We start from the raw sequence: 10,708 nt of genomic DNA, 5'->3' as shown, positions 1-10,708 counted from the left end.
GCAAAATAAATTTACAAGATTCACCAGTCCAGATCCAGACAGAATCTTGACGTTAAGGGTAATTACGAGATGATGTTAAACTGAAACCTTTGTTTAAAATAAGTAAAAGGTTGGTCATAAAAACCTTTGAAGCAGAGTTTGTTGTTATTTTTGTACAAACCATTTGCGTTTCAAAGACGAGCTCTCGGCCCTCCACGGCGATCTTGTAGGAGTTGGGCAGCGGGGCTCCGAAGGACAGAATCTGCTCGTAGGGGAAAACCTCCAGGGGCCACGGCTCCCCTCGTTTGTACACCGATATGGCCTCCCTGCTCACGCCCAGCCACAGCTCGGAGGGGAACGCTCCGTCCCGACACTAAGCGGCAAAGAAGGAACAAAAATGCATGAGAGGCCTGAGATTTTAGATTTATAATCTCAGTAAAATACATATCTGACATCTTTCCTCCTCACCTCCACGTTGAACAGCGTGGATCCGTATCCCTGCCACTCCTTCACCAGAGTCATGTACTTGACCATGGCTTGCTCCTGGTTCATCCCCTGCAGTTTCTTCCACTTGTCCATGACGCTGGTCTTCACTGCAGCCGCCTCCTCCCTCATCCACGCCTCCAGAGAGTTCTCCTCCTCCAGCTGCTTCTGCCGACTCAGCGAGCCGCTCCTGAAGCTCCGCCTCAGCGTCCCCTCCAGGAAGCTCGAGCGTTTCCTCTCGGACGTGCCCGAGCGGTCGGCCACCGAGCCGGCGCCCGGAGCGAACGTCTTGGCCGAGTTCTGCACCCGGGCCCGCAACCGCGCCATGGGGAACACCTGGGACATCTCGGGGACGCTGGCCTGGGAGCCGTGATCGCTCAGGAGGTACTGGAGTCTCAGGGCGGCGAGGAACTGAAGAGTCTCCTCGGGGGCCGGATACTGACCTTTAATGACGGCTTCATGAGCCTGTGGATGGCGGACGCAGAGAAGAAAAATATGGACGCATTGTCAGTACGAATGTGGATACAGGCGCGTATTATTTTTTTTAATGCTGGATGATTAAATCTGAAGACCTGCACGGACTAAATATTTTGGTTTAACTTCTTTTGTACCTGCTCGAACATGAAGGCAAACTCCACGCTGTCTTTGGGAACATCGTCCGTGTCCAAGAAACAGTAGAGCTTAAAGTAAAACTTCCAGCCGGTGCTGTGCTCGTCTGGACTTCCTGAGAGCCTGGCGACACAGCGTGAGTTAGTGGTGATGGAGGGACAGAAAGAGAAAATGTACACAAACACACACAAACACACTGTGACTGCTTACTTCTCAAACTTGGCGAGCACGTCAGCCACCACCATGCGGCTCTCGATGGCTTTCTCTGTGTCGTCGTTGTGTTCGAACAAAGCGAACATGTTCCTGCTGTCCTCCATGGCCAGACCTCGGATCAGCTTCTCTACCACCTACCACACAAACACAGAATGAGACACACACTTCCAACGCCTAGTCAAAACCAAACCGAATCAAGATCTGTTTGGATACCACGGCAACTAAAATAGAAGTCCTAGGCATACAATTATTGTGTGATTTCTTCTTTTTCAGTGCAGAAAAATTGCAGGGAAACTCCGACACACGGCCTAAAAAGCACAAATACGCCGGCAGAGTTTTGGTACCGAAACCTTGCCAATATATTTGTACATTTGAGACAATGTGCCGGGGTTAGCTTGCAATTTTTGATGCATCAAATTGTCTCCTTCACACCTTTCTTTCTTTTAAGATGACCGACAAGATTCTCATAACCTAAGGATTGCTTTCTTTCATAAATGTACAAATATTTTGTAAAAGCCATTCTCCAGATATCTAAACCGTCATGTCATGTTTTCATTGTTCTTGTAGCTCAATTCTGAAGATTTAGCTGCAGGAAAAAAGGTTGATTTGGTTCGTTATCCTGCCTTCAACGTTAGCGTAAAAGTCACCCACCTCTCCAGCTGTTGTGTGGGAGTTGATGGTGATCTTGCAGGATCCTCCTCCGTGACAGTGAACAGTGGTGCTCATGTCCTGCCGGGCCACGATGGAGCGGATCTCCTCTTGCGACGGGACATTCTCCCTGGCTCGAGTCTTCCTCAGGGAGTCGAGGGCGAATGCGGCGTAACGTTCCATCTCTGAACCGGGGTAGAGCTCCCGGGTTCTGCAGAGGGAGGCGATTTGGATGGATCAATATAAGAGATTACATCAACATTAACAAAACATAAATCTTTGAACCTCCCAGTACCTCTTCAGGTGGAACTTGAGGTATCGGAGAATGCTCCTGGTGGGGATGAAGGTGCAGGACATGCAGGCCAGGATCTTCCAGCTGCAGAGGTTTCCCGGCCCGCTCGGCTGCGGCGGCCGGGTCGTCTGCTTGATCAGCTGGCAGAAGAGCTCGTCCCTCAGGGGTTTGAGCTCCTGGCCCGTCTGCAGGATGCCCTGGATGATTGGCACCGGGTCGGCCACACCCTCCAGGTGCTGCAGAGAGCCGAACACTTTGAGGGCTTCGTGCTGCAGAGTGGTGTAGCTTATGTTCCTCGGAGCTGAGCAGAGCAGAGGAGGAAGGAGACGTTATTGATGAGTCACTGTTCTTCTTAATAGAGTTTAAACAAAGCGATTTTTCATTCTTCTTGCTTCCTGGATGTTTGAATATTTGTGCAACTCACCGGTGAGGTGGATGTCTCCGTAGGGCAGTGGCAGCAGCGGCGTGTGCAGCGGGTGGTGGCTGTAGCGCAGTATGGGGTTCCTCTTGTAGATCTGCTCCACAACCTCTGAGTTCAGACAGTTCTCCTGCAGAGAGCACATGAGACCGACTTCAGAACAACGCTCTGCTGAATATCTGACAGTTCACCGGGTCAAAAGAGTCTGACTCTGGACTCTATGTGGAGTCTCTACTTTCTACTTTAGAGTCTCTACTCTACTAAAAATTGACCAAACCTATGGTGTATAGAATTGGTTATTGAGTTATTACATTAACTTAATATTTCCAACAGTTATCAAATCCAGAAAAATCCTTTATTTTATAGTTGTAAAGGGACATGTCTTGTCGTAGCGGCTGTATGTTTATTGTTGCCGTGGAAACACTGGATGTTACATCAAAGACCGCTACATAAGAAAGCTGTCATACTGTTGCTGTATGAGCTGCTGCGATAAAAACGTCATGTAAATTATACTCGGATACATTAGCTTGTCCGTAAACATTTTCTCTTCCTCAGGTCGGTTTCACCCGGTCGTCATGACTACATTCAAATTTAGAGCAAATTTTCATAGTAGAGAGAATCACTCCCATGATTCCCCGCCCAGCCTTGACGTCATCTTTTCCTTAATGTTTTGATTTACAGCCAAAGTGACCAGATTGGGATTTATGGTCGTAACGGTTGAAACTGTGGAAGGTACCTTTAAGACACGCTGTTACTAGGGGACTCTTCTTCTCTCGTTGAAGATAGTTTTGAGCGGTGCTTGCCATGGACGGACGCCTGAAAACTGAGCTCCTGTTTTACTTTTGACTCTCAACTCAGCAGTGACATTAGGGTTCATGTGGATTTTGCTCATGTATTAAAAAAAAGTAGCAGCCGTACATCCTGACTTTGTAAGATGTGTAACAATAAACCACGGACACAAACCGTGACATGGTCATGCCATCTTCTGATTCTTGTTCAGTATGAAATGCTTGGAACTTAAGTTTGGGCGTTATTAGCTGCAGCTTCAGTATACACCTATGTGGTTGGGTTAATCCTTAAAAGTATTAAAAACGTGTATTTATTTGTAGTTTTTATAAAACTTCTGTGAGTCTTTGTTGGGGGAGAAATCGTTAAAGTTGACAGAAACAAACATCAATAAATCCTCTACCTTGATGTCCTGGATGAGCTGCTGCGTGGGCGTGTCGATGGGAGCTTTGGAGTCGATGACGTTCTGGATGGAGTTGGCCCAGCGCGTGGCCTCGTTCAGCAGCTTGCAGTACAGGCGGTAGGAGTGTTTACGTCCGTACACGATCACGTTCCAGTATCCTGTGAGGACGGGAACATGGAGAGGACACGTGTCATGTCACAAAGGGACACAAAGGGACAACTGTGTCTGAACAGGAGTTAGTTTAACTCATGCTGAGTCAAACTAAATGGACTTTTAAAGGCTTTATATGCGATTTTTTGATCCAGTAGATGTCGCCCTTGAGCACCAGCATGAAACCAAAACAACTCACGGTGCATTGTTGTGTTAGCATGCTAATGCTAGCGATCTTTATTATGCTCGTATCTTCACACTGCATGTAAATTTACCTGAAATGAGCGTGATCTAGAAACACAGTTAAGCAGTGAGTACAGTATGCCGTCCCGACGATGTAAACAAACTGAAGATAGGACTCTGAAAACTCTGAAAACATCACAGACAGTGGGACTCGGGTGTTACACCCATTGTCGACAGTCATGACTCACAGAGTTATTTTCAGAGGATATATTTGATTTCTGCTACATTTAAGTGTGAAAAATCACATATTAAGCCTTTAAAGTCCAGTTTCTGTTCCCTACCGGTCTCTTTGAAGACCTTCTCGTCCGGCTGAACCACCGAACAGAGGCTGTTCAGCACCAGCGTTCCCAGCTTCAAGGCGTTCCGCTCCGAGCTCTTGTAGTAGTCCAGGGAATTGTGGGTAAGCAGAAACCAGCGCTTCTTCAGCTTCAGAGAAGCCTTGGTGCTGTTCTTCATCTCTTTGTGCAACCAGCCTGGAGGAATGAGGGGATTGTTAGACGTTTGCTTTTGCTGGAATTAATGTCACCGGCTTTCACACCTAAATGCATTCTGGGACAGACTCCAGCCTTTAAAAAAAGGCTTGATTAAAAAAAAAAAAAAAAAAAAAAAAGCAGGGATGACGAGTGATTGCGTCGTCACCTCGGATGATGAACTCCTGTCCGTCGACGCGCGTGTCTCCTTTGGAGCGCTGCAGCAGAGTGATCCAGTGGTGCATCTCCTCGGGCGTGTCGGCGTTGCAGTGCAGCACACGGTTGGCCGTGATTATGACAAAAGAGTTCGGTCTGGAACAAGAGAAGAAATTCAGTGATGAACGTAACAGTAAGAAGAGATTACGCTTATACACATATTTTTAATCAATCACAATCTCCAAAATCAGTAGATTGTATTTTGACTGTAGTTGACTTTGATCTTTATGTGCAGCATTACACATTCATTTTTACATTTCTAAACTAATTTATACAAGCCTACATTAGACGATGGTGCAGCAGTGCGGAGAGCGAAGGGTTGTAAGGATCTGGAGAGACGGGACTGTTAAACTGCAATTTAAAGGCAACACAGACGTACGGATCGGCCCCCAAGTCATTAGAGGTAATCGTCGTGAGTGTGATTAAACTCGGGAAACTTGGATTATTGTCGAAACAACAAGACAGAAATGAGCGAGTCCAAAGCCTCTTGAACTCAGAGTGAAGCTAAAGCTGAAAAACTCAAGAAGAAATTATTTTATTCTCGTGTTAGGACCATGCAAACACTGAACGAGCCGCTCTGATTGGACACTTTTAAGAGGATGTTAGAGGCGGACACATCTGGCTGTGGATGTTCTCCCTGATGAATTTATGATTCTGACAAGTATTTGCTGTTTAAATTTGTTATTTTGTGTCTTTTAATGTTTTATAATTCTGTGTTTTTGTTGTATCTGTATGTGTGGCTGCTCGCTGTTGATCAGAAACTCTGCTTCCTGTCTTGGTCAGGACAGGAGATGAGTTTTTTTCCTGGTTAAATAAACAAAGAGAGCAGCACCCCCTAGTTGCTGAATTAAATCAAGTGAAAAACATTAGAGGGGCCTTTTGAATTGAATTGACCATCGAGTGATTGCAGCAACAATCAGAAACAGGAAACTGAAATGTGGCCTTCTGCAGCTACGACAAGATGCTAAATGCTAAAGTTTTTGTATTTTGCAAATTCAAAAACATTAGCCTGTTGAAGAGTTTTAGCTTTTATATAACTCACACCCCCGGTTCATCGGTTTGCTGTGTGTGTGTGTGTGTGTGTGTGTGTGTGTGTGTGTGTGTGTGTGTGTGTCAGTTTAAAATAATGTGTGTGAAAGAGTGCATGCTGTGGTGTCTCATTCAGGTCCTCACCTCTCCGGATTATCAGACGCACAAACCGAATCGATCATCCCAACGTCCAATGTTCCCTGAAGGAGAGAGAGAGAGACGGAGAGAGAGAGAGACGGAGAGAGAGAGAGAGAGAGAGAGTGAGAGAGAGAGAGAGAGAGACAGAGAGAGAGAGAGATGGAGAGAGAGAGAGAGTGAGAGAGAGAGAGACAGAGAGAGAGATGGAGAGAGAGAGAGAGAGAGAGAGAGACAGAGAGAGAGAGAGAGAGACAGAGAGAGAGAGAGATGGAGAGAGATGGAGAGAGAGAGAGAGATAGAGAGAGAGATGGAGAGATGGAGAGAGAGAGAGAGAGAGAGAGAGAGACGGAGAGAGAGAGAGAGAGAGAGAGACATTCAGTAACAGTCGTGTGCGTCTGTGGATAATGAGTTTGACCTTCCCTCGCCCTGAGGAAACCAATTACCTCTCTCTATCTCTCATAGACACACACACACACACACACACACACACACACACACACACACACACACACACACACACACACACACACACACACACACACACACACACACACACACACACACACACACACACACACACACACACACACACACACACACACACACACACACACACACACACACAAAAGCAGCAACATTCATCACTGTCAAAGCGTGTGGCATCTAAAAACACATACACACACTTTTTATGTAACACATTCACGTCCTGTCCGTTCAACACAAAACAAAAGAATTGAAAAAAACCAAAACATTATAAATATAAAACTTAATTTAAAGATTGATGGGAACGAAGCCGGTAGTCTAGTGGTTAGTGCGTGTACCCATGTACAGAGGCTGAAGTCCTCAAAAGCGGGCGGCCTGGGTTTGAATCCGACCTGTGGCTCCTTTTTGCTCATGTAATTCCCCACTATCTCTCTCACTTCCCAATTTGCGATTCTGTCCTGTCTCTAACTTACAACATAAAACGCCCCAAAACTAATATTAAAAAAAAAAAGATTACTAGGAACGTTGCTTTTTGGGCGGCAGAGTTTTAATCGGGTCAGTTTAAATTAAAGACGTGACCTGAAGGATAAATGGAGACAAGCTGAGATTAATAAAAATCAGTTTGTGTTTCACTTGATGCTAAAATAAATACCAACGTGTCTTTGGATCATGTTTGAAAAATATATTTCAGTTCTGAGTTTGAAGTCAAGATTAAAAAAACTGACACCCAAGAGAATGGACTCCATTTCCCACAATGCTTTGCTCCCCCCTGGCAGTACTCACCACAGCGTTCTGCGGGTTTGCCTGCTCGTCGTGCATCTCTCTGATCTCCTGTTCTGTAGAGCCGTGGACCTGACTCAGCACGCTGAACCACTGACTGTAACCATAGAGACGACATCATCATCATCATCATCATCATCATCATGAGAGTTATACTTGTTTTCTTACAGGAGTGAGTAAAGTTTAGCACAACATATTACAAATAAACAAACATGTCACCTGGCGTCCTCGGCGGTCTCTGCGATCAGATGGTAAGTCCTCTCTTGCATCACGATGTCGATCCCATTCTCCTTACCGGTGTTATCAATGATTTCTCTGCAGATCACAGAAAACAGAAACATATTTCATCTCTTCTTAAATGACTCGGCTCATTCTCAGGGGCCCTGCTTTGAGACAGCTCTATTCCTCCTTACTGTTGTTAAAAAGTCACCATCTAGTGGTCATTTAGAGAACTGCATGTTCAAGGCGCGACATTCACACCCATGTACAAAAATGGTCTAAGAAAGCAGCAAACGTTTCACTAAATGTTAACATTTATAAAGAAACACAAATACTTTATGAAAAACAAATATTTCATGAAACTCGGTCCATCCATCCATAATCCAACAAACCACCATTAATCATCCATCCATCCATCCATCATCATCATCTGTCCATCCATCCAACCATCCAACCATCCATCAATCATCCATCCATCCATCCATCATCATCATCATCTGTCCATCCATCCAACCATCCATCCATCAATCATTCATCCATCATCATCATCATCCGTCCATCCAACCATCAATCCAACAAACAACAATCAATCATCCAGCCATCCATCCACCATCAATCACCCATCCATCCACCATCATCCATCCATTATCCAACAAACAACCATTAATCATCATCCATCCACCCATCATCCAACAAACCACCATCAATCATCCATCCATCCACCGTCATCCAACAAACAACCATCAATCATCCATCCATCCATCCAACCATCCATCATCCAACAAACAACCATTAATCATCCATCAATCAATCATCCATCCATCCAACAAACAACCATTAATCATCATCCATCCACCCATCATCCAACAAACCACCATCAATCATCCATCCATCCACCATCATCCATCCATCCATCCAACAAACACCCATCAATCAACCATCCATCCACCGTCATCCAACAAACAACCATCAATCATCCATCCATCCATCCACACAACCATCATCCAACAAACAACCATCAATCATCCATCCATCCAACAAACAACCATCAATCATCCATCCATCCACCATCATCCATCCATCCATCCATCATCCAACAAACCACCATTAATCATACCTCAATCCACTCATCATCTAACAAACAACCATCAATCATCCATCCAACCATCCATCATCCAACAAACAACCATTAATCAACCATCTATCCAACAAACAACCATTAATCATCCATCCATCCACACAACCATCATCCAACAAAAAACATTAATCATCCATCAATCAATCATCCATCCATCCAACAAACAACCATCAATCATCCATCCATCCACCATCATCCATCCATCCATCCATCAATCCACTCATCATCCAACAAACAACCATTAATCATCCATCCATCCATCCATCCATCCATCCATCCATCAATCCATCCATCATCCAACAAACCACCATTATTCATCCATCCATCATCCAACAAACAACAATCAACCATCCATCCAACAATCAACCATTCATCGTCCATCCATCCAACAATCAACCATTCATCATCCATCCATCCACCCATCATTCAACAAACAACCATCAACCATCCAACAATCCATCTAAGAAATGCTGCATGCTGCTGCACATCTGACTGTTTCTTGTTTCTGGGATGTCGAGGCGGTCCCGATGAGTCCTTACTTTGCGTTGTGCATGTCCAGAACGCCCTTCATCTTATCCTCGCCGTCGTTCTCAAAATACATGAGCTTGCTCTGCCGCAGCACGAACCAGCGGCGCTTCCAGTTGCGGCGGGACAGCGTGGACGAGCCACCTCCCTTCTTGTGCAGCCAGCCCTGCTTCAGAGCCTCCTGCTTGGCCCGGAACCACAGAAAGGTCTCGTCTTTCAAGACGCACCAGCGACGCTTCCACGTGTTGATCAGGCCGCCTGCAGAGGAAAACATAAACATTTCAATGCTTTAATTAGGAAGGAAGCGACTGTAGGGGACAGAAAACATAACAAATCACGTCTGACATAGTGGTCATGGTGAAAGACTCGTTGGGAAAGTATAAGTTTGAAGAGCATTAAGAGTTAATATCCACCATATTTTATGAAGTATTGTAGGAGTTACCTTTGATGTAGAGGAAGCTGTGGAAGTACGGGAGAGTGACGCAGCTGTAGACGGAGTCCCGGCGATACGACAGCTCGTCATCGGTGTCAAATCTGTCAAAGTCGTCCTCGCTGTCCTCAAACTGGAAAAACAACAACAAAAATGAGATTTATTACCACGTGGATTTCTCTTTTCATCTCTTCAAAGGGTTAATGTGTTGCTTAATCCAGATCATAACGATAAAGTTAGATGTAACACAGCAGATCAGGGTTTTCATGTGTCCTGTTTGATTATTTATGTCTTTCAAGCCTAAGGGTGGTTTCACAGTCAAATCAAAACCTTTTTTAGTGTGTGCAGCAACCTGCATTCAATGTCAATGCAAAGATGCAAATTGGACACTGTGTTGTAAAAGCCTTGAAGAGTTGAGTTGCTCCTGATGTTTCAGGATAAATGTCCTATCCGAACTTTTAAAAAAATCAATATTTTAAACATTTTCAGAAAATTGGAAATCTTTCTCATCTTGTGGAGAGACACGACATATCGGTTTTTTTTGCAACGAAATCTCATGTTTTGAGATTGATACTTTTGCAGGAGGAAAGACTGTGTGGAGGTTCTAGATACAGTAATCAGAATCAGAAATGCTTGGCAGAAATTTGGTGAAACTGCCAATTTAGCCCCGGCGGAGTCTGACCTACTTAACAGGTCTGTTAACTGGGCGGTGTGAACTGCATCTTTGGATAAAGTTATGTATGCAGGGTGTACAGTATGTTGTTACTTTTCAGCCCCCCTGACCCCAAAATAAGTGGGTAATTAGTCAGAGATTTGGGGTAATATGTAAGAGATTGGGGACCCCCCACTGTCCCTGAAAGAGGTTAAAGCATTTCACCTTCTGCACAGCCGCACACACTAATAGGCCTATCCAAACACATTAGAACGACACAAAATAACACAACAGCATTCAATTAACTCTATAACTTCAGTGTATCTTTGTGCATTTTTATTTAAGCCCTGTTTCCACTAATCGGTCCTCCTTATTGGTGTTTTCCACTGTCAAGAGTTGGGAAT

The 10,708-nt window shown here is 44.8% G+C and overlaps 1 protein-coding gene across 1 annotated transcript in view; it reads right to left on the bottom strand.

Annotated features, from left to right (window-relative positions):
* The window catches only part of myo10 (myosin X), a 116,719-nt gene that overhangs the window by 3,538 nt on the left and 102,473 nt on the right, over positions 1 to 10,708 (bottom strand). The window contains exons 26-40 of the mRNA XM_065953533.1: positions 9,665 to 9,785; positions 9,237 to 9,480; positions 7,560 to 7,655; positions 7,344 to 7,437; positions 6,084 to 6,139; positions 4,864 to 5,006; positions 4,506 to 4,697; positions 3,832 to 3,989; positions 2,649 to 2,772; positions 2,228 to 2,525; positions 1,936 to 2,143; positions 1,282 to 1,418; positions 1,074 to 1,194; positions 448 to 927; positions 161 to 352 (exon numbers count right to left, since the gene is read on the bottom strand). Of these exons, the coding sequence (XP_065809605.1) occupies positions 161 to 352; positions 448 to 927; positions 1,074 to 1,194; positions 1,282 to 1,418; positions 1,936 to 2,143; positions 2,228 to 2,525; positions 2,649 to 2,772; positions 3,832 to 3,989; positions 4,506 to 4,697; positions 4,864 to 5,006; positions 6,084 to 6,139; positions 7,344 to 7,437; positions 7,560 to 7,655; positions 9,237 to 9,480; positions 9,665 to 9,785 (2,664 nt within the window). The remainder of the gene's footprint in view (positions 1 to 160; positions 353 to 447; positions 928 to 1,073; positions 1,195 to 1,281; positions 1,419 to 1,935; positions 2,144 to 2,227; positions 2,526 to 2,648; positions 2,773 to 3,831; positions 3,990 to 4,505; positions 4,698 to 4,863; positions 5,007 to 6,083; positions 6,140 to 7,343; positions 7,438 to 7,559; positions 7,656 to 9,236; positions 9,481 to 9,664; positions 9,786 to 10,708) is intronic.

Source organism: Labrus bergylta, chromosome 4, assembly GCF_963930695.1.
Source record: "Labrus bergylta chromosome 4, fLabBer1.1, whole genome shotgun sequence".
Taxonomy (NCBI): domain Eukaryota; kingdom Metazoa; phylum Chordata; class Actinopteri; order Labriformes; family Labridae; genus Labrus; species Labrus bergylta.
This window is presented reverse-complemented; position numbering and strand designations above follow the sequence as displayed.